The 27,455-nt window shown below is 39.5% G+C and overlaps 1 protein-coding gene across 3 annotated transcripts in view; it reads left to right on the top strand.

Moving 5' to 3' along the window:
• The window catches only part of ACVR2A (activin A receptor type 2A), a 115,240-nt gene that overhangs the window by 81,864 nt on the left and 5,921 nt on the right, over positions 1 to 27,455 (top strand). For 2 of the 3 annotated variants that reach the window (XM_005296423.5, XM_005296424.5), the window contains 5 exons: positions 1,992 to 2,135; positions 3,664 to 3,807; positions 8,697 to 8,842; positions 22,725 to 22,839; positions 24,153 to 24,291. In XM_005296423.5, coding sequence (XP_005296480.1) covers positions 1,992 to 2,135; positions 3,664 to 3,807; positions 8,697 to 8,842; positions 22,725 to 22,839; positions 24,153 to 24,291 — 688 coding nt within the window. Of the gene's footprint in view, positions 1 to 1,991; positions 2,136 to 3,663; positions 3,808 to 8,696; positions 8,843 to 22,724; positions 22,840 to 24,152; positions 24,292 to 25,114; positions 26,643 to 27,455 lie in introns of those variants that run through there. The other variant, XM_065561643.1, reaches the window with a different exon arrangement.

Consider the following 27,455-nt stretch of genomic DNA (forward strand, 5'->3'; position numbering starts at 1 on the left):
GGTATTCTAACCAGGGGTGTTGTCCCACCAATCCTCTGTCTGTTTGCTTCTCTGGTGTTTGCTGCTCCCTAGGTTCGCAACCATAGTCTGGTGCAGTATTTAACTCAAATTAGCTTTACGACTTATGGGAAAAGTGGAGCTTAAATGTCTGAGCTTTTTGCCTCCTAGTCAGTTCATCAACTTTTGTCTTCTGCTTACTAGGTTAGCCAGTCAGTTAAGCTTTTCAGAAAATTTAGAGCCCTTAAGGCTACAAAGATCTTTTGAAAAGATTATTTAGAAATAATTATGCCTGTGGCACCTAAATGGTTTGCATAAACTAGAACTAGTTGGGACTCTTCCAATGGAACATTTGTCTATTTGGAAAAAGTTGATTTTTTCAAAAAGTGAAACACTTCATGGAAATATAGATTTTGATGAAATTTTGCTTCAGGAAAAATTAAACTGAGTGTTCCATTTTGAACTCTTCAGAAAGGAATGTTTGGATTTTTTTTTGTTCAAAATTATTTATTTTCAAATTTTTTTAATACCCAAATAAAATTCTAAATTGCAATAAAACTTGTCACTTTTGTCAAAACAAAAAATTTCAACCGAAAACTACTATTTTTTTCAGAATTTTGTTGTGTAGGAAACTGAATTTATTTTTTGTTTCAGAATGATTTTTTTTTTTTTAATTACAGAATTTCTTGGCACAGAAAATTCAGTTTCTGCCCTATAGAAGAATTGTATGTGTTCCACTGTGAAAACAAGAAAACATTTAATTAGAAGTTTAATTAGTTTTTGTTGCGGAAGAAATACTCTGTATACTGTGATTTAATATAAATATCACAAACAGTGTGGAGAATACATTCTCCTATCTGTGTACTTTCTGAATTTTTTAAGTAGTATGTAGCATTTAGTGGTTAGGAAGTGAAGTATTGCAGTGGAATTGTTTTTAATCACGCTTAGTAAATGGGAAGTTTTGAACATTCGCTTGCTATATGGTAAAGAGCGAATTCAGAAAATCTTAAATACTTCTAGATTTGGGAGAGGAACATTGTTCTAATGTCTAAACAAAGAAAGCTAGATCTGTGCGCTATTGATCGCTTGGTTACAGAGCTGCTTTAATTTGGGCAACTCACTAGGGCCAAGACTTCAAAAATGGGTGCCTAAAGTTAAACTTGTAAATCCATATTTAGGCATCCATGGGAACTGCTGAGTGCTCAGAACACTTGAGATAAACCTACTAAATTGGTACGAAGATTTGGATTTACAAATAATTTCAGGCTTTAACCCCTCTGCCTTAATTTCTACATCAGTAAAACTGGGATAACTTCTTCAAAGGTGTTTTGTAAAGGGATTTGAAATTATATGGAAGCCATTATAGGAGTGAAATTATACTTCATTGTGTTAGTGAATTTATCAATGAGACATAATTATTTCATTTTTAATGTCACATAGAAAATAATGTTAATGCCTAATCTTGGTGCTCTGTTTTTGTATTTACCAGGTTTATTTCTCTAATCAGCATTGTTTAAGTATTTTAAACATTTGTTTTAAGCATCCCCCTTTCTTTAAAGGTTCAGATTCTTACATGAAGGGTAACATTTACATGACTTAAGTGCTTTTGAAAATGGGACTTAGGTGTGTGTGAAAATTTTACCCTTAGTCTTTATTAGGGCTGTAGTTGTTCACTTCATTGCTATTGTAAAAATACTTGAAATTCTATCATAATTAAAGCTTGATTTTCATTCTCTTCAGTGCCTCTCTGCCTTCATATCTCAGAAGAATAAATATTAGAAATAGGTTAAGTTTCTATTTGTGTATTAATTCTCGGTGTGTCTGACTGAGTCCTGTTTCCTTCCTGTAAAAAAGGGTTAAAGATGGTTTGTTTTTGGCAGGATTTGACACCAAATGTTGTTTTAAATGTAATTGTCTTTATTTTTCTAATACTGTAGTCGTAGATCTCACACAGACTAGCTAGATTTTAATTATACACTTTTATCTGTTTTCAGGACCCTGGCCCACCACCACCTTCACCCTTGATGGGTCTGAAGCCTCTGCAATTGTTAGAGATAAAAGCTAGGGGAAGATTTGGTTGTGTCTGGAAAGCTCAGTTGCTTAATGAGTATGTTGCTGTCAAAATATTCCCAATCCAGGTATGTCAATGTTCTTGTTGTCCTATTGTAATGTAAAATATCAATATACAAAGCAAACTTTTCTGTATACAATAGGAAGTTGTCACCTCCCCAAATGTCAGTAACTATAAAAAAATTAAGTTCTCAAATACAGGAAATGTTTGCAGCTCAAAAGTGAACAAGGCAGATGATGGCATATCTTTTAATTGAACTAAAAAGTTATAATTAAATGCAAAATATGTGCTCTAATTCAACATTGGGGAAATGGAGTTAAAAGTTAAGAAATTCAAAAGACTGAGGTTCTGGTCCTGCAAACTCAAACATATTAGTAATTTTAAGCACTTTACTAGTCCCATTGCACCTGCTTCCATCCTCCTACTGGTTTTAGTAGTATTTAGCTGTTAGGTACTGAAAAAATGTGAACTTGCTAAGGAGAATTTTTGCTAATACTGTCTAAATTAAGTGGTCGTCATAATGAATGGCAATTGTTAGAGTAAATTGGTATCCTGAAAGAGATCCCAATAAAGTGGCTGTTCCAATTAGGCATGTCTCCATTAAGTGAAGTATACTGCAGTACTGGAAATGTTGAGCCATCAGCTGCATTTAGCCCTGCAGCTCTGGGGGGGTCCTGTTAAATTGTTAGAAGTGCAATCTCACTGGAAGGATCTTAAAGCACATTGAATTACGTTAATCGGAGTGTTACAGTACTTAAAAATACACTTTACCAGTTAAGGAGGGGTGAGTTGTACTTACATTTTCTAATAGGTAGATCCATATTGACTTGCTGATAAAACACATCTGTGGAGATCATCTTTCTCTAGTAGGAATTTCTCACCCCCAAATAAAATCCATTACACCTGGAACTTTGCTTAACTCAACTTAATGAAGAAAAGCCTGTTCCCACTTTTAAAAATTATATAATCATCTTATTAAAACTTCTATTGAACATAATTTTTGAGCAATGATCTTCAGCGTCAGGGTGGTTAATATTGCTAGCATTATCAAGAGCCAAGCATTATATCTGGTGGGCAATATGCAAACCCTTCACTCAGCTGACAGTGCCCCAGGCCTGACCTTAAGCTTCTCTGCTATTCCAGTGTGTGGTATCTATGGAGATTCATGCTGGTGCCAACCTGCATAGTAATGTTACAATAGACAAATTTCCATGGGAAACTACCAAATATAGTTTCCTTGTAACTTAAATTAGGTACATAAAGATTTATCCTATAATTTTATTAACTTTTTCTTGTTTTTGCCTGAAATATGTAGTGCAGATTTTAAATTACTTACCTAAATTTCAGACAAATACTTGTAATTTAAAATAATTTATCCAGTCTGTCAATATTAATATTTTGGAATGTGCCTTTCTTTCCATTGATTCAAATTTATACTGGGTCAAAACAGATTTTAATCTGTTATTCTAGAAGGTCAGTTAACTTTTCAGAATGAATTACAGTAGCAAACTTGTGACTTGTAGAAGAGTGGTTTTTTTTTTTTTTTTAATCAGAATATAGTAAATGTACTAACCTAATATCTGTGCTTGATTAAGGACAAACAGTCATGGCAAAATGAGTATGAAATTTACAGCTTGCCTGGAATGAAGCATGAAAATATCTTACAATTCATTGGTGCAGAGAAACGAGGCACCAGCATTGATGTAGATCTGTGGTTAATTACAGCATTTCATGAAAAGGTATGGTCAGTTTTGACAACAAATAATGTTTTTATCTATTTAGTTTCATTGTAATTTTATTAAAATCCTGTAGCCTATGAACAAGCTTAAAGAAAGGAAGGCTGTATAATTTGGAATTCCAGCCAATTTTTAAAAAGAACTGAAAGTAGTTTCACTTACCCAGCAAGCCCTCCCCCATTTTTGTAGCTTCAGAGATCATTATTTTCCTCTCACTCCCTTCCCCATCCAAAAAGCTAAGCCAAACCAAAACAGGTTTTGTCCTAGTAGAGAAGCTGAAAAAGTCACTGGCATTGATCCTTACCAGAGGAGGAAGATGTTTTCTGAAACAACACAAAAATATAACTTTATCGGTGTTTCACTCTGATTGTGGACCTTCCTAATGAAGTAGGTCTTCAAAAGTTTTTTTAACCAATGCCCATCAATTGAATTGAGTCATATATGAAATTTTTCTCACAAATTTAAATGGTTTTCTGTATGGAAAGCTCCCTACAATAAGAAATATCAGTGTGTGTGTGTATATATAGCAAAATAACAGCATTATTGTTACTACTGCCCCATCTAGCTTTTGTGATGTAACTTACATTTCTTGTAGTAGAATAAAAATATTTTCAAACATTTTTAATATTAGGACTTGTAAAATTAAAGCAGTGGTGTAATAGCATAAACAGCTAAGGGGAAATTTAGTGCTTTGCTATGACCCACGTAAAGTTAGGAAAGTTATTTCCTGTATCAGTCTTGTAAAAATCACATTTTTGATACCGATCTATTAAATTTATTTATGCATGTTATATCATACTAAACCAACAGATAAACATTTCCCTTTCTAAAAGGATATGGTCTAGTTAATTGCTCATGTCTGAATTTTTTTAAACTACTGCTGTTCTCTCTTAACAACCAAGATTACTGTCATTGAAGAACAGGAGAGAAAAAATTATCTTTTTCCCCCCAATTTTTGTACATTTGTCAGCATTTGGTTTGTTAGCAATTCAGTTCTTCTTCGAGTGATTGCTCATGTCAATTCCATTCTAGGTATGCACGCACCCATATATGCGGTCATCAGAGATTTTTGCCATAGCGGTATCCAGAGGGTTGGCTGTGGCACTCTCTCTTGAGTGCCGCGCTCATGCATTGGTATATTAAGTGCCGCCAGCCCTACGCCCTCTCAGTTCCACCTTTCTGCCTGTGGTGGTTAGTCGGAGCGCCTTTTCCTTGCATAGCAAGGACTAGCGGTTTTGTCGTTATTGTCTTCAAGCCGTAGGGCCTTATAAATAGTTTATTTCTAGTACAGTAACTCCTTGCTTAACATTGTAGTTATTTTCCTGGAAAATGCTACTTTAAGCAAAATAATGTTAAGCGAATCCAATTTCCCCATAAGAATTCATGCAAATGGGGGTGGGTGGGTTAGGCTCCAGGGAAACTTTTTTGCCAGACCCTCCCTCCCCCCTCTACATATACCCGATATAGATATAGAATAAGTTTTAAACAATTTAATACTGTACACAGCAATGATGATTGTGAAGCCTGTTTGAGGTGGTGGAGTCAGAGGGCGGGATATTCCGAGGGAATGCCTTACTGCTAAATGATTAACTAGCACTCAGCTGAGCCCTCAAGGTTAACACGTTGTTAATATAGCCTCATGCTCTACAAGGCAGCACAAAATGGAGGGAGGGGAGACAGCATGGCAGAGAGAGACTGAGAGACACACCGTGAGAGAGAGAGAGAGAGACACACATTGTCCCTTTAAGTACGCTGACCCCACTCTGAGTACACTCACTTTTTATGTAGATTAGCAAGTTGAGACAGCAGCTGCTGCCAGCAAGCTACCTCCTTCCTGAGCCTTGTCGTGTCCCGTCCCCCCAGCTCTGTGGAGATGGGGTAAAGGAGTGGGGAGGGGGACACCTTGACATTAGCACCTCTTCTTCCCTCCTCCTCCCCCCACAGCAAGCAGGAGGCTCCCAGGAGCAGCTCCAAGGCAGAGGGCAGGAGCAGCAGCACACGGCAGTGGGGGGAGGGACTGCTGAATTGCCAGGCAATTGATAGCCTGCTGGGCGGCTGCCACACAGGGAACTTAAGGGGGCTGCCAGTCGACCCTGGTTCCAAGCCCCCACCCGCTAGCTCCAACAGGCTACTCTTCCTGCAAGCAGTGGACAAAGCAGGTGGCTGCCAAACAACGTTATAAGGGAGCATTGCCCAACTTTAAACGAGCATTCTCTCTAATTGATCAGCAATGGGACGACGTTAAGTGAGGAGTTACTGTAACTAGTGTTTGAGTAGTGGTTAAGTAGCGTTGTTAGAAGTTAGAGTCCCAGCGGGGACTTCTCCCCAGTTGTGCATGCTCCAGGTTTTAAGCCCTGCTCGGACTGTAAATGTCCTATGCCTGTTAGTGACCCCCATAGCAGCTGCCTGAAGTGCTTGGGGGAATCGCATATGAGGGACAAGCATCGCATCTGTAAAAACTTTTGACCCAAGAACCAGAAAGAGCACATCACCCATTTGAAGGCCCTCCTCATGGAGTCTGCTTTCTCTCTGGCTTCCGAGCCTTCCCGGCTAGACTCTACCCCCAATACTTCGGCCTTGGTGCATAGTGCACCCCCAGCACCAGGCTTTGCCTGGCATCACTTTCTGTTGCCAGTGCCCCAAAAAAAGTCCAAGAAAGGCCATGGGGTATCGGGCAAAGGACCCAGTTTAGGCTGCCAGCCAACACTGGAGCCGTATGGGCCTGTCCGTCCCCCGCCCCCCAATGGGGGTCGCAGTCCTGGAGCTGCTGATCCCCAGAGCCGAGACAAAGCGCTCTGTCTCCACGCTGCAGATCTCCGGCTTCACAACCCAGGTCCTCTGCAGGTATTCCTAGATAACTAGCACTGTGATCGTGGTCTCCGCCCTCTTGATGTGGATCACCCGGGGGGAGATGCTGGTCACTGTATCCCCAGCACCATTCACCCTCCCGCTGGTCTTATCGGCACGGATCCCTATCCCCCGCACCATGGGAACAGTCTTCGTCCCACCACCCTGTACTGGTCCTATTCAAAATGCTGGTCTCTAGCAGCAACGGTTAGTTGCCAGATGCAGGCATCGACAGCCCCACCGTGGTCACGGGAAGAGGATTCCTCCAGCATGGAAAGGGAATTCAGCCCCTCGTTGAGACATCACGAGTGTGATTGGGCACTCAAGGCTGTGTCGACCTCTGTGATGTGAGCTTCGCAACATGGCCATTGGCCAGCACAGTGGCCCTACTGGAGTACATGGGGCATGTCTGTGATGCCAATGCCCTCTCTGAAGCCTCAGAGTAACAGCTGACTGCACCATTGGCACCAGGCTCGGTGCACAAAGTGCACTCAAAGGTCGGGGTAGAGGAGTGAGTGCCCACCCCAAAACCCCGCACATTCCTAGAATAGAATGGACATGAGTAACACATCTCAAAGAACAACAGTTACGAAAGATAGGTAACCGTTTTTTCCCCTTGAGCAATCAATCCATTTTCTCCTTTTGTGTGGGCTTTACTCACAGCCACAGGTGAGACACAGACACTTCTCTGGTTTTTAAAAAGTGATATTTAAAACCCAAAAAGTTGGCACAGGGAATTCAAGAGTAGTGTAGTATCTGAAAATATTTTTAACTCGTTTATAATTTGACTAGACTTTTAGCTCATAATATGAGAAAAGGTAAAGAAATGATCTCTCGCATAGATCCCCTCACTCTAAAAAAGGGCTCTGAATATCAATGTAATGCTTGTGAGAAAGTACATACATAATTCAACATTATGCTTGGGGGTGGATCCACAAAACTCTTGACTTTGTGCCCAGAAAATCGAATCACCCTGTTTTGAAAGCAAAGAAATTCCAGCATTTATCTCCAGCAGTGTGTTTAACTTGTAATATCTAATTTTTTTCTTTGACTGTTCTTTTACAGAATAGTTTCTTAATATCTATTATAAATTGTCTTCCTTCATCTCTATTCTTTTTTAGTTTAAAAATTTTCACATTTGACTCCTATTTATTTAATCTTCTAATAAATGAGGGTCAATGCCAAAGAAGACATTTTCACATCTTTTTAATTTTATTAAAGTGTTTGGTTATTGTATGAACTATAGATATATCCTGTAGGTGTTTGTTTGTTGTGTTAAGAGATGACCAATTGGATTGGAAATTATACCTTTTTTTCTAAATACCAACAGATTATACAGTAGAACCTCAGCGTTACAAACACCTAGGGGATGAGGTTTTTCATAACTCTGAAATGTTCGTAACTCTGAACAAAACATTATGGTTATTTCAAAAGTTTTTACAACTGAACATTGACTTAATACAACTTTGAAACTTTACTATGAAGAAGAAAAATGCTTCTTTTAACCATCTTAATTTAAATGAAACAAGCACAAAACAGTTTTCTTACCTTGTCAAGTCTTTTTTTATACTTTCCCTTATTTTTTAGCAAAAAGAACGAGGAGTACTCGTGGCACTTTAGAGACTAACATTTATTTATACTCAAATAAATTTGTTAGTCTCTAAGGTGCCACAAGTACTCCTTGTTCTTTTTGCTGATACAGACTAACACAGCTACCACTCTGAAACCTTATTTTTAGTAGTTTAACACAGTACGTATTTGTGTTTTGGGGAGCGGGGGGGGGGAAGGTTTTTTTGTTTTTGTTTTTTGGCTCTGCTGCTGCCTGACTGTGTACTTTCGGTTCCAAAAGAGGTATTTGGTTGACTGGTCAGTTTGTAACTCTGAGGTTCTACTGTATATGTAATCCTGCATGCTATGTATATAGGTTTATGAAACAGATATGATTCTTTGTATCTGTGTTCTGGGTACAGTTTATCATTAAGAAAATCTCTCCTTAAGGGGAAATACTGAGATTTACTTTAATTGTTTTTCCCTCCGCTGTACAGGGTTCATTAACTGACTTTCTCAAGGCAAATGTGGTTTCTTGGAATGAGCTGTGTCATATTGCCGAAACTATGGCTAGAGGTTTGGCTTACCTTCATGAGGATATACCAGGTCTGAAAGATGGACATAAACCTGCTATATCCCATAGGTATACTATATTTCAGATATTGCCTATTATCTCATGTAGTAAGCTTTAGCTTAATCGTGTGTACAGACATAGAACAATATGGCTATGAAATACTTTATAGTAGCTAAAATAAACATTTAAAATCAGATTAAGTAAAACAGCACTGCAACTTTGCACTTTCAAGAAAAATCTGTTCTAGATAACTTAATATTTTTATAATTTTGAAATGCAGCTGTTTTAAACTGCAAGTTAATGTGTCTGATTTAAAGTGTTCTGTGATTATAAATGTAAAGTGAATTACTACTGAAAATGACACAACTCTCAATGTGAGATATCCAGTAAACTGCTTAGGAAGCAGATCTCCACATATTTCATCTATCTCTTCATGTCCAGATGACTACTCTGTATCTACAGGCTGAGAATAGATACTTAATGCCAGTATTTCAGTATACAGTCAACTCTACTTTGCATTTACTATAGTACCTATTCAGTTCCCTGTGCTTGAGGTTATGCATATACCTGGATCTCAAAAGTAATTAGGCCTTGTTCTGTACCACTGATGTCTAATGTGAGTTTTATCATGGACTTATGTGAGTATCAGAGCCTTAAACCACCACCTGAGTTCTGTATGGGTGGAACCCTGAACTTGTCTGGAGTCAAATTTGACTTAGTTATTTGTGCTTATGTGCTTAGTTGGGTAGGGAAGCGGTTGGGAAACTTCTTGTAACTGTTAGAGGCATGTTGACTCTACTCTCTATTCCTAGTTAATCCACCTTCATACAGTTGTGAAAGCAAATGCGTGCTGTGATTATAAATGTAAAATGTTAGTATTTTCTGTAGGTTCGCTTTATAATTATACCCAGACAAATAACTAAGTTACTGCTTTGTATTCTAATTTTCACCATAACTAAAAGATACCTACATCCCTATGCTTGAGGTTAGAATAGAATTAAGATATGACTTAAACCTAAAAATATGAAAGTACAGAATTTCACAAAGTACCCCAAAACCTTAACTATACCTCCTTTAGTGATATCAATTAACATTTCATTTTTCCTCTAGTCCTTTAATGCCTGCTTTGTAAGATGTATTTTGGGATCAGGAGGTTGTCCCTCTTGTTTTGTTTTGTTTTTTTGTTTGTTTTTTAACTTGAGTGCACAGTTCATGACTCAAATTTTGAACAGTCACTATCTTTGTACAGTTTGTAGGTGAACTGCTGAAAATGCGCATCACCATTGGTTTACTATCCCCATTGTGTACACGCTAGCTCCAAGTATGACCTGTAGATTGTCTGATATTACAGAACTGTGATCTAACTGGAAGACCTTCTAGAGAGTGATGAGCACCTCAAAGAATCAGGTCCCTATTTAGCAGTTGGAATGACTGCCCATATTATCCTATTTCATTTAATCAGGAATTTGGAAAGTAGGCTTTATGGAGTGACAGTAACAGTTGGTGTCCTGGTCCATGAATAGGGCTCTTAGGCACTACAGTAATAGAGATAATAAAGCTAAAGTTGGTACAACCATTTAATTTTATTTATATCAGTGGGACTATTCAAAGTGTGTAAAGTTAAGCATGTGCGTAAGGCTTTGCAGCATCTGGGCCCAATGTCTATGGAATAAATATCCTGTGAATTTCATTTTGTTTGTTTGTTGTTTTTTCAAATGTTTGCAGTTACTGGAGGTTTATTCTAGCTCTGGATTTCCTAGCTCTTAAGGGTTTTTACCCTGAAGTTATTGAAATGTACTCTTCACCTTCAGAAAATTGGGAGTTTTGAGGGGCTAGGGAGTTGGTGAGAGTGGGATGCAGAGAAGGGGGGAGTTGGTCTGGAAAATCACTCTTAAAAATAGTGTGAATATGTGACTGGTGTGAGGTGGGAGATAATTAAGACACGGCATGAAGCTAAAATGGATTCTTGCACCATTTGTATGATGATATACTCCCAGTGTAGTTACTATGTACCTATTTACATGAGTAATGTCTTAAACCAGTCTTTCCCAAACCCTTGAAAGTGACACCCTGCTTCAGGAAATAAAACCAATCCCATCTCACTGTATGATGGTATGAAAGGGCTATACATTTTCTGTCTGCCATCCGCTTTGGGAAACATTGATATAGGTCTTCATCATGTATTTCCTCCTCCTTTCTTGCATGGTTTCAGCAATGAAATAGTTAAGTGTTGGTATTTAAAATATTAACAGGGCACCTGAATTGCCATCAACTTAAATGGGCAGTTCACACCACAGAGCTATTGTTTCAGACATTCTGGCAGATAGATGATTTTATATCTGTTACAGCTTACTTCACATTTTGAAGATTTTCCTTGCAATCTAAGACTGAATTTAAAATAAAGAAAACCACCACTCTGGAGATCAAATGAGATATTAGAGTGTTCCCCGGAACTAGTCTTTACCTAGTTGGCATGCTCCAAGCTTTGGGGAATCACTGTCTTAAGAAGTTTCTTTCGGGTAAATAAGAATTTTCAAAATCGGTACATGTCTCAAATATATAAAGATGCTATTTATTATCCAAACACTTAATTTTGATATATTTTAATTTAATAAAAAGTACTGAATCAGTTCCATATATAAGCAGGACATTTGCGCTGCTTTTATGTGCCAGCTAATACATGTCTAACATGTCAGACTTGTGCATTCTAATCTTTAGTGGTCCTATAAGATTGTAGTATGTGGAGTTCTTTGTTTGTCAGACTTAATTATTGAGTTAAAGGAGAATGGAAAAATGATTGGCGATCCTTTGATTCGAGGATGATCTCTACCATGGATTTTCATATGGGTCCTGAGATGACTCAGGAGTCCGATCCTGGAACAGCAAATCCACCCACAGTAGGTACAGACATTTTGTGGCAGGCCAGTGGCCTGCTGGGAGAAAGTTTATATTTTTTCTTTCCTCCCCTCTCTCCTTTCAGCTTCAAGGGCCACGCACTTCTCGAAGCAGGCCACTGCCTGATGGAGGATATTGGGGTCGGCCACTGCCTGATGGAGGTGCCATTGGGGTCGGTTGGTGGCTTGCTCTTCCCAGCTTGTGATGTCCACATCAGTTTTCTTAAGATACGCTTTCAGTGTGTCTTTTTAGCGTTTCCTCTGACCATGGGTGAGCTGAGAGTAGAGGACTTGTTTTGGGAGGCGAGAGTCTGGCATCCGCACACAATGTTCACTTCAGTGAAGTTGGTGCATGAGGATCATTGCTTCAATGCTGGTGACATTCGCTTCAGGGAGGATGCTGGTGTTAGTGCAGCAATCTTGCCACTTGACGTGAAGGATCTTCTGGAGACATCACTGGGGATATCTTTCTAAACTCTTGAGGTGCTGTCGATAGGTCACCCAGGTTTCACATCCATAGAGGAGTGCAGGAACAACAACTGTAATATAGACCTGGATCTTGGTGTCCTGCCTCAGGTCACAGTCCATGAAAACGTATCAGAGCAATTTCCCAAAGAAAGCACTTGCACACTGGATCCTGTGCTGGATCTCACTGTCAATTTTTGCAATTTGGGAAAGTTGGCTACCGAGGTAGCAGAAGTGCTCAACTGTCTCCAAAGTCTGACCCTAACTGGTGATTTGTGGTGGGTCATGTGTAAGGCCTGAAGCAGGTTGATAGAACACTTTAGACTTCTCAATATTGAGTGAGAGTCCTAGGCTTCGGTAAGCATGTGCAAGAAAATCCAGTATGGTCTGAAGGTCATTTTCCGTGTGTGCGAGGATGATAGTCATCAGCAGACTGAAGGTCAGTAATGGATGCCCCGAAGACTCTTTAGACTTTGAGCAGAGATGTTGAAGATTAAAGAGACGCTCATCCATTCTATATTAAATGTCAACTCCAATGGGGAGGTGATCTTTAACAAGGACCAAAATGACTGCTAAATGAATGGAAAACAGGGTTGGGGCAACAACACATCCTTGGTTAACCCCAGTTTTGATGACAAAAGGTTCCATCTCGGGTCATTACAGAGAACAGTGGCAGTCATCTGATCATGGAGAAGCCTTAGGACAGTAATAAATTTTGGAGGGCAGCCAAATCTGGCCAGCACCTTCCACGGGGCTTTGTCAAATCGATGAAAGCCACGTACAGGTCATGATTTTGCTTTGGAGATTTTTTCCTGGATTTGGTGTGCAACATTGGTTGTCCCGTGGGATGGTCTAAAACCGCACTGAGATTCCAGCAATATTTCCTCAGCAATGGGAAGTAATTGGTGTAAGAGGATATGGGCAAGAATTTTCCCTGCTGTAGATAGCAAGGCAATGGCTCAATAGTTTCCACACTCCGACTTATCTCCTTTCTTAAAGATTGTAACAATGTTAGCGTTTCTCAAGTCTTTTGGAATCTTCTCATTTTACCAGATATGAGGAAAAAGTTTGTGGAGCTTCCCTACCAGTTCTTCACCTCCAAATTTGTAGACTTCAGCTGGTATGCCATCTGGCCCTGCTGCCTTGTTGTTTTTAGTTTGCATAATGTCTCGTGTTATTTCTTCGAGGGTGTGGGGGGAGGAGGGGAGAATCAGCAAGAGATTCTCTTTCATGTCTTTGAGCTATAGATTCGATATTGGCATCAGAGACAGTTGACTCACAGTTCAGGAGTAACTCAAAATGCTCTTTCCATCTGGCTTTGGCTTCGCTGTCCTTAAAATATGTTGACCCAACTTGGGCTCCGAGTGGTGTGGGTCCATGGGATCATGGGCCATAAATGGACCTTATTGCCTGAAAGAAACTCTTCATGTCATGTTTATCAGCATAAAGCTCAATCTCCTTGGCCTTTTCTCACCACAACTTATTTTTGATGTCATGGATTTTCCTTTGGGCTTCAGCCTGGAGTTACTTATACAACTTTCTTTTGCTGGTGTGATATGTTGTTTTGCCACATTGTGATGAGCTTTTATTTTCTGGTCAAGCAGGCCCTGAATCTCAGCATCATTCTCATCAAACCAATCTTGATGATGGCGGGTGACCTAGCCAATGGACTCGGCACATGCTGAGAGAATGGCACTCTTTAATCCCTTTCAGAGATTTTCATTGTCAGCTGTAGGCATAGCGGCAAACTTCTCTTTGAGACACTGCTGAAGTTTCTCCTGAGTCACTATATCGTCAAGGGACTTAACGTTGAATTTCTTTTGTACTGATTTTGCCTGCTCATGATTCCTTGAGGCGATCTGGAAATTCATGATTGATCGAACAAGGCGATGGTCTGTCCAACAGTCACCAGTTACATGCATGACCCTCATGATGTGGACATCCTTCCAATCTCAAGCTCTAAAAGTAACATAGTCAAGATGGTGCCAATGCCTGGAGCGAGGGTCTCTCCAGGTGGTCTTATACTTCTCACTTTGTCTAAAGAGGGTGTTTGTGATCACACCATGTTCTACGCATTTTCTCAGGAGGAGGATGCCGTTGGAGTTAGCCTTTCCTACTCCTTTTCCGATAGTGCCATTCCAGAGATCTGAGTCGTGCCCGACTCTAGCGTTAATATCTCTGAGGAGAATGATCTCCTCCTCCTCCTCCTCCTCCTCGGGAATGCTGGTCAAGACTCTGTCAATATCTGTATAGAATTGTTCCTGGATATCCTCGATAGAATCCAGCTTTGGGGCATATGCACTGATAGCAGCAGCAGACTGGTTGTTGCTGAGCTCAAGACGAAGTCATAAGATGTTTGATTCCTAAAGGAAATTTTATAAGCTGACTGACAAATTTATTCCTGATTGCAAAACAGACACTATGAATGCACCTGTCCTCTGAAGATTTTCCTTTCCAGAAAAAGGTGTAGCCTCCACCTTCTTCTCTCAGTTGACTTTCATTTGGGTGCCTTGTCTCATTCAGGGCAGTGATGTCGATGTAATATCTCACAAGTTCCCTGGTGACAATAGCAGTTCTTTCTGGCTGTACATTCTTTGTTATCCATCAGGGTGCGAACATTCAAAGTAGCAAAAGTCATTCTTTTTATAGCTTCACAGGCAGAGTGATCCCATTGGATGCGGTAATCCAGCCAGGAGTGTATGAGAGAGCCTAGCTTTAGGGCAACTTTTCTAGTCCTCTCACCGTGGGGTGAGCAGAGGGGATCCTAAAGTAGGGTTACCATATTTTAATTTTTAAAAAGGAGGACACTCCATGGGGCCCTGGCCCTGCCCCAACTCCGCCCTTTCCCCGCCTCCAGCCCTGCCCCAACTCTGCCCCCTCCCCTGAACGCTCCGCCCCCTGCTCCTCCCCCTCCCCTGCTTCCCGCGAATCAAATGTTCGTGGGAAGCCTGAAACAGGGAGGCAGCAGGTAAGCTGGGGCGGGGTGCGGCGCGGCCCAGTCTGGCCCCCCTGGCCGAGCAGCTCCCTCCGGCGGCCGGCTGGCCCAGGCCAAGAGGCTCTGGCCCCGGCGTCTCCTGCCCGGCTCAGGCCCTGGGGCCCCCCCCGGCCCAGCACTGTGCCCCCGGCCCCAGCGGCCGGCCCCAGCCCCAGCAGCCCCGGCCCCGCACCGCTGGGCCCTCCCTCCCTATTTTCCCGAACATGTCTGGCTTTTAGGGATTTCCCCCCCAGACGGGGATTTGAGGCCCAAAAAGCTGGACATGTGGGGGAAAATCCGGACGTATGGTAACCCTATCCTAAAGAGGACTTCTCAGTTGCAACAGTAGCTGCCGAATTGCACCCATCTCAGTCCAGGTGCCAGACAACCATCTAACTATCACTGCCTACGTGCAGATTCGTAGCTAGGGATTGCCAGATTCACTAATCCTGTCCCCGTCACCACTAGTCCATTGCCGCAGGGCTTGAAAGATTGGAAAGATATTATTTCCCATGGTAGAAGCCTGCGCATGAGTTCCTTTTAATGTGGGGAAGCTGGTGCGGCTACAGCGACCACATGATCATGACAAGTTGGAGGTCTGGGACCCAGTGGCAGGGAAAGTCCGGGACGAGTGAAGATCTCCACTTGCTGCAGCCTTCATTCGCTTTCACAGCCGTTGAGATCCAAGGACCTTCTTCCACCTGATCCACTGTTGAGGACTTGGGGGAATTGGACTGTGCTTTGTCTGGGGTCTCCCCTCAGACCTGTTCCCCTTGAGAGACCCTACCAGGAACATGAAACTCCTGACAACTTAGCTCTGAAGATCATTGGAACACGCAAGCCCCTTCACCACAACAAGGTGTGACAGTCCCCAAAGAAGAATGGAAAAATAAAACGAGTATGTAAATGCTTGTATTTTCAAAACTTTGGGAATTTGATGACAATTAAAAATAACCTTGTCCCTTCAGTCTGTCTCTCCCTTATAAGATTCTGTTTCCCCTGTTATCTTCAGCGGATGTGCTGTTTTGAAGTTGTGATTTTTTTTTTCTATTAAAAAGTTTAGCCTTTTTAAGATGCCAAAAGCAACCTAGATGCCTGCGAGGACATGCTGAAACAATAGCCTGAGGGCCGCAGAAGCCTTTTCAGAAGCAGGGGGTTTTGTTTGCCCCAAGCAAGTACTCTAACAATTATTACCTTCAACAGTCTGAGTGCTCTTTTCAAAAAATTATATACACACTGTTTAAACAGCTCCCATTTTGAAGAAATAAAAAATTAAGTTCCAGGACTGTCATGGCAGCATTGAAAAAGAGAAAGGTAAAGAAAAGAAGGCTGAATTTTGAGGAGGGAAGAAATCCACATTAGTTTCCTGCAAATCAGATACTCCTAGAAAAGCAGTAGAAGGATACTTGAGGGCAAAGGGCGATGTTTTACGATCTCCTTGCACAACATACATTTATGTTCAGTGTGCCCAATTTGTTTTTTAACGGTAATAGTGTTATAATTGAGATTTTAATTACAGAAAAAAATCTCCTTATTCTGCTCCCACATTCAGACAGAAATCACCACTTCTAGTCTGAGAGCAAGCATGAGAATTTTTAGCTTCAAAGGTTGTTTTTGCTCCTAGTTTTCAGAAAAATCATTAATCTGGAAAAGGTCTGATAATAGAAGTATCTCTACCTAACCAGATGATAAGTTGATTACAGGATGTGTTCTGGTGACCATGGTTGGTGGTGGTGATATATTTTCTATTTTTGCATATTTAAATAACGACCCTATTCAGCTAATCAGCATGGTGTAATCAGTATCTGTAGCTATATTGTAAAATGTTCTTAAAATTACCTAAATGCATGTTTACACAAGCCCAAACATACTTTTACCCTTCAAACAAAATGAGTACCTCTCATAAGTTTGATTTTTAATAGGCACATCGATAGAAGAAAATGTGACTAGATACTCGAGTAAATTTCACCCTTGGAGTTCCTCTATGTTCGCAGGAGCTGATCATCAGTCCTGTGTCCCCATTGCTATCCTTCCAAATTGGAACGAGTAAATGGGTCTCTCTTTAGAACTGATTGCTGAATTGTAACCCCTTGTATCAATGAAAGATATTCTCTCCTGTTGCAGAATTCAGAGTTACCGCTGCAGTGCTCCTAGCTGCAGTTGACCCAGGTAGTAAAAGCCCATAATTAAAAACTGAACATGGATGAAAATACCACCGTGCTTGTCCTTTTTTTTAAGTCATCTGTCTTTAGTCAGAAGAGTAGTATCACTCTGTCTAACACATCTGCTTTCTAAGAATTTTCAAATCATGTTGGTTTACTTTTTGCCAAAGTTTTTTACTACTGATAACACTACAGAATTGATGGAGGTATGGATAAGTGAGTGTGCAGTCTGTCTGGATCATCATCAGATTTTTCAGCCACAATAAGTTCTGATTGTATAATGTGAAACTTCTTTGGAAGTGGTATAATGAGAGAAGAGGTAGTTACCCATTGAGCTCAGTTCTGGGAAGGAAGAGAGCTGCCCATTGGGGCTCAGGGAGAGCAGTGTCTGAAAGGTCTAGGCCCCTCGGGTGGGGAGTAGTGCTGGGAGCTGCTGGGAGTCCGTGCTACTGAGTGAATAAGCAGCAATTTCTTCTCTATGGCAATATTGCTCTGTAAACTTGGAGAATCTGGAGACTTGTAACAAGTGGCGGATGAAGTGAGCCACTCTGAAGGCAGTCATATCATCCAAGTTGGACTGAGGCCTGACTGACGTAGAATCATTCCTCCTTGGTAGGAGTTTGTGAAGCTTAAATAGAACTTTTAAGATGAAAGCGTTGATTGTTTTGGAGAGGAGCTCACTCTCTCCCCTCTGTAGAGAGTTGCAGTATCACTGTAGTGATCGCTTAGTGGTGAATGAGCTGGGAAGGAGCTCTTTCTTCCGCTCTTTTGGGATTAACAGAATGGCCCTAAAGACCGTGAGCTCTATTCCACACTTTCCCCAAAGGTGAGAAATTTAAAAGCATGTAGGCATTCCCCTTGAAGATGGTCTGCTCTCCTTCTCCCTCTCCCCCATTCTTCCCTCCCCTCCCTCCCTCCCCCCTCGATTGTCCTGGGTATCCTCATCTATTGCAGTCTAAATTAACTATCTTCTCTGAGAAGCAAACTCTCCTACTCTCCGTCTGGGGTTTGGCTCACACGAGTTCTGATTCTCTTGATACTTTGAATTCTGAGGGAAGGAGACCCTTGGAAGTATCTTATTGACTAAGGAACTTGTAGATAAGGATCTTGTGAATAGCAGGAGCAATATCTGTGAACCTGTATCATCAGACTTGGTGGATTATGACCATCTTTATTTTAATTATTCACAGTTCCCATTGGTTTTCTTTGTTGAAACCTCTTGTGGAGGCATTAGCAAGTATTAAGAGCTCTTTGAATGAAAAATTCTGTTGGGTGGATTATGAGAGGATTGGTCTAACAGGCAAGCTAGATGCCCCCCACTGGAGAAGGAAGAACCTAAAATTATAAATAATTTCTCTCATATTGATGATAGGAATATACAGAGCTTTATTACTGAGTTAAGGCTAAACTAAGAGAAATTGACACCTTCTTTTTGTCATCGTCGTCCTCTTGCCTTACCATACACAGGTTCTCTGAGGTTTCAGAAATCCTGTTTCTTGGTTTAAATACTTCCAAGAATAAGTTTTTTTTGTTTGTTTGTTTGTTTGTTTTTTTTGTTTTTTTTTTTTTTTTCCCAGGGGGATTATATTCAGGCAGACAGCCCCTTACAGATATTGATCTAAATCAGTTACAAGTTGATAAGGTTCATTTGGCATTTACTATCTAACTCTTAAGTTTATAAGGCACCTTTATTTTTGAAATGTGTATGAGGTGGGAGATGGAATTTTTTTATATTGGCACATAGCTTCTAGAATTTGGAATTTGAGGAAACCGCTAAAGCTCTGAGGTGTCTTCATCTCTAGAGTAGAAAACACGCTTGAGAGATTATTGCTCTATAGGACATTCTCAAAAATATAAGGTATAATTCTTCGGATCTACTAGAAGAGTCTGGTTCTTATTTATCTTATGAGAATACATCTCAAAATTTTACATCAACTTTTCCTCAGCTACTTCCTAGAACTTTTTTTGTACTATTTATTTAACTGGGTCTCCTAAGTTTGACCCTCCAGTCTTTTTTAGACCAATGAGCTTTACAATTCCCCTTCCCCAAAATAGTAGTGTTTTTCATGGAAGCCTTGAGATGGACTTCCTTTACATTCAAAATCTCCCACATAGATTACTCTTTAGAATACAGTGGTATTTGGAGATTAATCAAATTCTTAGTCAGATTGTTGGGTCTGTTTCTTATGTCTGACTGGATTGTCCAATTTCTCCCTTTACCCAGGGAGAGCTTTTGCCAGAACAATTTACATATTTTAGTTTTTTAAATTTTTGGAAACCTTTTGAATTGATTTATTTTTAACAAGAAACATGGTTAGTGAGTCTGAAATCCTAATCTTTCTTGGGTTTGAATCCTTTCTTCAAGGAGGAAATTGATTGTTAGTAAGGGGTCATATAGCTGGAGTACTTGCAACCTTAGTTTCCTTATGCCTGAAATCCTGGATTTTACCTTGGGAATCAAATTGTCAGGGCATTCAGGCTGTTTTTTTTTCTTCTTCCTGATCTCCAAATTTTAGTATTTAATATTCTTTTCCCCTCATTCTCCTCATCTTATTGGAGTAATTGTGGGAATGCCTGGATGAGCAAATTGATATAGCTTGTCTAATTTTGGGAGATTTTAATGCTTGAATAGGTCCTTCAACAAACTCAGTGTAAGGGGAAGAAAACACTGAGGAGATTTTTGAACTTCCCTCTCCGCTCTAGAGATCAGGTGGTTAACATTGCTGGTCAAATATTAAAGGCTTTGTTACACAAGTTTAATCTGATACCTGTAAATGGAAAAATGTGGCAGATAGGTGGACAGTTGGCCTATATTTCATCAAATGGTTCTAGTAGTATTGGGATTTCTGTAAATTTTCTTGCCCAGATAGTGACTGCCAACCTCTCTATAATTATGAATGATGTACCCTTTTTGGAGAGAGTTTTTATTTCCGATGGATGATGATGCCTTAATTACTCCCTTTGGAACAATGTGGTTGTAAAAGACTAAAATGGACTCCAGCCATTAATGACAAATTATCTAGGAGATTGGAGGACTGATGTTAGATTTTTCAGAGACATAATTAAGTCTGAGAATTCTTCTCAAATTTGTGAATCATACGAATTGCCGGTCAAGTCCTTACTGCCACTTTTCTCTAAATAAGTAGACTTTGGTTTTAATTATCCCAGAAATGCTTTCAAAGCTAAGCACACTTTGGTTTGACGTGGACTGCGTGAAGGAAAAGTCTGCTGTTGCATATATAGTTAATATCCCTCTCCTAATTTACTTCAGAAGTTGTTAGCTGTCAGAATAAGATATCGAGGTTTATTATGTAATGAAAACCAAGAATATCTGAGATCCTTATGTAACAATTTTGAAGCAGTAGCTAAAGCTAAAAATTATTCCGTGTTGTGGAACATGGTGGGCTCAGGCCTTGGTAGATATACTCCAGATGAACCCTATATTAATGATGAAGTCTGGATAGCACATTCCAACTCTTTTTTTTTTTTTTTTTATCCTAATTCTTCTATAGTTGGTGCAATGAGAAATCCCTTCTTTGATTTATAGACTCATAGGCATTAAGGCCAAAAGGGACCACTGTGATCATCTGGTCTGACCACTGCACATCACAGGCCATAGAACCTCACCCACCCACTCATGTACTAGACCCCTAACCTCAGACTGAGTTACTAAAGTCCTCAAATAATTATCTGAAGGGTTCAAGCTACAAAGAATCCACCACTTACTTTAGTTCAATCCGGCCAGTGACCTGTGCCCCATGTTCCGGAGGAAGGCCAAAAAACCAACCAACCAAACAAAAACCCCAGGGTCTCTGCCAATCTGACCTCGAGGGGAAAATTCCTTCCCAACTTCAAATAAGCCCTGAGAGTGTGGGCAAGATCTATCAGCCAGACACCTGGAAGAGAATTGACTGTAGTGACTCAGGGCCCTACCTGTCTAGTGTCCCATCTTTGGCTGCTGGAGATATTTGCTAGTTGCAAATGGGCCATGTACCATTGTAGGCAACCTCTTCATACCAATTCCCTCCATAAACTTATCACTCTGTCCTTCGATAAAGGACAATTAAATCCCGTCATTTATTTTAGCCCAACAATGGAAAAAAGTCCAGAGGAAGACTTTTTTTCCCTGTTGAAGTTATTCAGGAGACTCTTGATTGGTAATCACCACTTGGCTAAATTATTTACTGTCATTAATCATCTTGGATGGATTCCATCTGGGTGGAAGTCTAGTATTTAAAAAGAGGACAAATAATCCTGTTACCTAAAGAATTCTGCTTCATTCACCCTATTAGTCTGTTAGCTGTGGCAAGGAAAACTTACTCCAAATTCTCACTATCTAAAGTTGAAATGGGCTTCAGAGGCTAATTTACTATACAAAGAGCAGTCCATCTTTAGGGCAGATAGAGCCACAATTGATTATTTTCTTACATGATTTATAAATATATTGTGGTTCAGGGTACTAAATTATATGCTACTTTCATAGATTTAAAGATAGCATTTGAGTCTATTAACTGAGACAAACTTTGGGTGAAATTAAGAAAGATGGGTACCAATCTAAGACTGTTATATATTTTGGAGGTTCTACACCAGAGCAGTATGAAGTAGGAACTCCTGTTCGTATTGAAGTATGCCAGGGATGCCATCTAGCACCTTTTCTTTAAATTTAAGTATTAATGATGTGGTGGATGTTTTAAGGAAGAGCATTTCTCCCCATCACACATTACAGGTAGATCTATCTTGGTGTTATGTGCCTATTACATGAGTTTGTGATAAAGCCAGAAAAGGCCTGTGCCGATTATCTCGTTTTTCTTTTTGTAATTCTCAAGACCTAGTTTTCAACAAGATGAAGGTCATGATTTTTTGGAACGAACCCTCTGAAAATTGAGCGGAAGATAGACTGCCACCTTGTAAACAAGTATTTGCTTTAACTTATTTGGGCTATTGGTCCCCTTATCATAAAAACTTTAAAGGCCCTTATCTCTGCTCAAGGGGTTCTCTCCTTTTCCAATTCATGTGGCAGGAAGAGGCTGAATTTGAAGCACAATTTCGTTTTTAAAAGTCAAGAAAGTGACCAATAAGTACATTCTGTCCTGTATATACTGATACTTCCACATCAGATTTACTTATTTTACAAATTAGATTTTCTTAAACCAGAAAGACAATAAATTTATATTTCAAGAATGTACTGTACTCAGTTTTTTAATTTATCACGGTTTTAAAAATATTTAAACAGCATGATTTTAAGGTTGGACAGCCACACTTAACATTCATTGTCTCTTAGCTTTTGTTGTCATCCCTTTAATGTTGCTTAAATATACTCTTAGACCATAACTATGTTTTCAGATTATTATGCATCTGCAAGATCCTTTGTTTTGTTACATTAATACTTTTATTCTTAGACCTTTTAGATGTTGTAATATTTGGGTAATTTTTTCTTTTGTCCCCTTAATTTGAAGGGACATCAAAAGCAAGAATGTGCTGTTGAAAAACAACCTTACAGCTTGTATTGCTGATTTTGGTCTAGCTTTAAAGTTTGAGGCTGGAAAGTCTGCAGGTGACACACATGGACAGGTAAATTGATTTACATAAAAATTAAATAAATACTAACAATGCTTATATTTAAGTTTGTAGCTTGGAAGGTATTTAGTTACAAGGTGGTCACACACTTGGCTGCATCTGTAGGCTGAGCTGCTTGCACAAACGAGGAGCTCTTTGCATCTCTCCAACACCTCCCCATAAACTTTGTGTGCCACCCACCCATCCCCCTCTAAGTCTGGGATACCCTGCAACTCCTCCAATATCCTCCCATCCAGGTATGTGTGTGCTCCATTCCAGGGTCCCCCATTCTCTCTGCCATGCTAGAGGCTTTATCTGTCCCCCATACTTGCACCCCATGTCAAGATCCCTCATTCTTCTCTCTGTTCTGAGGGGCTGAGCACTTGCTACTGAAAGGCATTAATGGGTGCCATCAACCATAGATAATTAGAAGTCCTTGAAGCTATGGTTTTGCTAAACAGATGGCAGAGGCTTCCCCTTTTGATTTTCTAGTTTCCCCTAAAATTAGTAGGATTCCAGCCATTGATGCATAGAATGTTAACTGAAAATTTTGAAATGGATCAGATACGGTGTTCAAAAGGTATTATGTTACAGGCACAGAAATGCCCTGATGTTGTGTTTAAGGCCTTCACAATCTAAGCCAATTAAAACTCATGACAAAAGCATTGTGGAAAGGGCTTAAGTTGTGAATGGTGCCTTGTCTTGGCCCTTTGTACTAAATGAATTTTAACCAGAAGAAATGTAGCTTTCTTTTAGGTCTAATTCAGTAAATTAATTGATGTGATGTTTCAATTTCATAATTCATCATGGCCAACTAAAATAATTCTGTCTGAAGATCTTCCTTTCTTCAGTGTCATCTGCCTTCCCTCAACTGTCTTGGAGGATTTACTTATAGGAATCTGTGTGTGACACCTTTGATATTAATAGCAGAGGAAATGATGGTTTTCCAGCAACCAGGAAGAAAATAAGATACAGGGGAGGGGAGGGAAAGACCAGGTTTGCTGAAGGAAAATTAATGTTAAATTATTTATAAACATACATGCAGACTTTTATGCATTGTGGAAATCCACTGTGGGGGCCCAATCTGTCAAGGTGTTGAGCATCCTTAACCTCTCAACTCTGAGAGCTGAGGGCATGCAGCATCTTGCTGGATTGAGTCTAAAGTAAAGGCAATGACTACAACTGTGTGTTTTTTTTTTTTTTTTTTTTTTTTTTTTTAATGGGGGCGGGGGAGAGAATTGTACAGTAAGGTCAATCTGTCTTTTTGCTCATCTTGAAATAAACAATTTTTAGTGCAGTAACACTTTATGCTTGAATGTCTTTAAAAGGTTGGTACACGAAGGTATATGGCTCCAGAAGTATTAGAAGGTGCGATAAACTTCCAAAGGGATGCATTTCTGAGAATAGATATGTATGCCATGGGATTAGTCCTGTGGGAACTGGCATCCCGATGTACTGCGTCAGATGGTAAGCAAAATGTTTAATTTATAAAAATACATAGTTGATAACGCAGTATTTAAAACTTTGAATCAGCCGGGGGATTGGAGGGAAGCGGGAGTTGTGTGTATGTCTTTCATTGTCTTTTTTTTTTTTTTTTTTTTTTAAAGCTCTGAATTTCCCAGGCTTAAAATGGTTGATTTTGTAGGATACATGCAACATCCCTGTAATATGTATTACCCTAAATTACTTATATGTATCTCAGTCTTAATAAATCCTTTTAACATACCTTTTGTCTGAATTTTTTTTAAAGCATACATGAACCCTAAACAAGAAATTCAAAGAGAATCTCCCATGTGATACTTCTAATAAATCACAGTACTCTCCGGCTATTTTATGCCCCTTTGCAGCAGCATAAAGCAGCCAGATCATGCTGGGTTTACAGCTGCTTTATATCGCCAGACCAGTGGAAAGCAGCTGCTGAACACCGCAGTTTCCCCCTCACTCCTGTTCCCTACCTTTCCTTGTGCATACGTTCCCCCTCCCTCTTGTCTTCTCCACAGTCTATTGTGCACAAATTCTAACTTTTTCCCTCCTGCACCCTTCTGTTCCTCTGCGCATACTTTGTGCTGGCTCTTGCCCTCTTGCACCATTTTGTCCTCTGACTAGGTAAGGGGCAACAAGTAATTTTTGTAAAGAAAAATATTAAGGATTAAATTTAACCTTTTGTTGTTTTTTTCCATAATTGAAAGCTTGCCCCCCAGTGTACACTGGTGCATGAAATTTTCTTCAGAGAAACTTATGAAGAATTGCCCTGTCAAAATGGCCACTGCCTCTGTTTTATTCACAATAGGAATGAAGCCAAGCTCCTTGCAGGGAAGATGGTATTCCCTTAATGCTGTCAGAAGTCAGAGGGGAACATTGAGGAGCAGATGAATGGCAATAAGAGACAGCAGCTATTTTTCAAGAGGGCAGTTCTTCATGTAACTCCTTGAAAATTATCCTTCAGCTTAACCTGAAGCAGGAACGTTCAGTTATGAAGAGTAACACCAAAAAGTGTCCATTAATCTACTTTTTTTTTTTTTTTCAAATGTAACTTATCCAGAAGATTTCAGCAAATTTTAATTATATGGGAAGTTTGAAGAGTCAGTGTTGTTCTATTAAGATATTAGGGGAACAAAATAAAGGTCTGACATAGGGTTCCAAATTTCTTAACCTATTTTTAAAATTAATTTAAATTCATAAACTAACCATTTACTTCTGAATTCTCACAAAATTCATTGTTTACTCAGAGTAAGTGATGTAACTTTGGAGAGGAAAGGGTGTAATTTTCATATGTAACAGAATTCCTGCTCTTACGTGCAAAATTTCTTAGCCTTTATTATGGAGTCATAATTGGTGCTTCCTTAATTTAAGTTAGATGAATAGACAGTGGTTAGGAGGAATTCTATCTGTCCATCCTTCATATATTGTAAGAACTTTGAGCCAGGGAAACTTCTTTCTCGTGTGCTGCATGCTTTCCAGACAGACATTTGTTTTATGGTAGTACTCAGTTAATAATAATAATAATAATAATAATTAATAATAAATCTTTTTTTCTAAAAAGTCATCAGAAGTGACTTCAATACATACAAGGAACAAATCCTGCACCCTAGGATGGAGCAGGCCTAGTTCATTGCATTGCATGCACAGTCTGATCACATGTAAGAGTTGAGGGACTGGAGCATTCTCAGTACAGACAATGTTCAGAGAATTTACTAACCAGATTCTAAGTCTCGACTGAGCATGTGCAAATTGCATTTTTTTTTTTTCAAAGTCCAATTATTTGGATAAATATAAGTTTTGTGTTTTTTTTTTTATTTTTTTATTTTTTTAAAGATAAGCAGAAAGTGTATTCCTGACAGCATGGCTATCCTTCCCACCCCCCAAGTCAAATATTAAGATACTGTTCCAAAGGAAAACGTATTTTTCTCTAATCTTGTTCTCAGAAATGGCTAAACCATTTTTGCTGAAATTTTCCTCAAAAAATTTAGCCAGACACACACTTGATATAGAAAAATTCAGCCTGAATGATATAAATTTGGCCAAGTTTTATAAGTTGAGTTGTTCAGGCAATTTTTCCAAACCAAAACTTTTAAGAGGAAAAAGTGGGTTTCAACAAAATTTTCACCTTGAAGACATTTTGAAAAATATGTTTCAAAATTCTTAATATCGATGTTTTCTAAAGAATTCCAGTTTTGGGGTTCTATATAACTTTATTTCAAAATTTAAGCTAATCATTATTTTAAAAGTTAATCAGAATGGGTTTTATAATTTTGTAATCTTTCAAACTTTTTGATGGACTCAGACCAGGATGGTGGGGTTTTTTTTGTTTTTGCTTTTTGGTTTCTGAAAATGTGTGATTGATTTTTGTCAGTATTTGGAACAGGAAATTTTTTCGACATCTTGAAAATTGTCATAGGTCCAGAAAACTATTTCTTTTCTAGCTGTATAAGTAAATGGAAACAAGGTCTTAACATGGGAAGTGTTGGTCAACCCTAACTGTAGGCATTGCTACCTGTACTCCGTGTAATGCCAAGTTCATTTGTATACTGCAAACTTCTACTGCCATACCTATGTTACTTAGGTGTGTGAAAAGGTATGATCCCTGACCGACAGTTGTGCTGCCAAAAGTCCCTAGGGTAGACCTAGTTACACTAGTAAGAATGCCCTTGTTTCATTTTGGGAGGGGAGAGGATAGACTAGAATAGGCTCCATATAAGCTGCGTCCACGCTAGAAACACTTTGCTGGTATAGTGTACCTGCAAAATGCTTGTAATGTAGGCTCTGAATTTTGGTGGTGGGCCTACAGAGGTTACATTACAACCTGGTTTTGCACCTTTCTTTATTCTGAGCTTTCGTTGTTGCTGTTGTTTTTTTCCCCTGGATATCTTTTTACAATCTAGTTGCCCTTTGCCGTCAGCTTGAAGGGGATAAGTTACTATTAACGTAACTTCATGAGTTGAATGGTAGAGTTTTTTTAAGAACATGGCCACGCTCTTGATATGTAGTCTAGCATCCATTGCTTCTCAGGCTTCTCACATGGCAGCATCTAGTGTTGCCATTTTGGCATCATATGAGTTTTTCATGGCAATAGTGAGTAAATGGCTGTACAGTATTTTGACATAGTTATTAAATTTGTGGTGTACCAATTG

This window comes from Chrysemys picta, chromosome 11 (assembly GCF_011386835.1).
Source record: "Chrysemys picta bellii isolate R12L10 chromosome 11, ASM1138683v2, whole genome shotgun sequence".
Classification (NCBI taxonomy): Eukaryota; Metazoa; Chordata; order Testudines; family Emydidae; genus Chrysemys; species Chrysemys picta.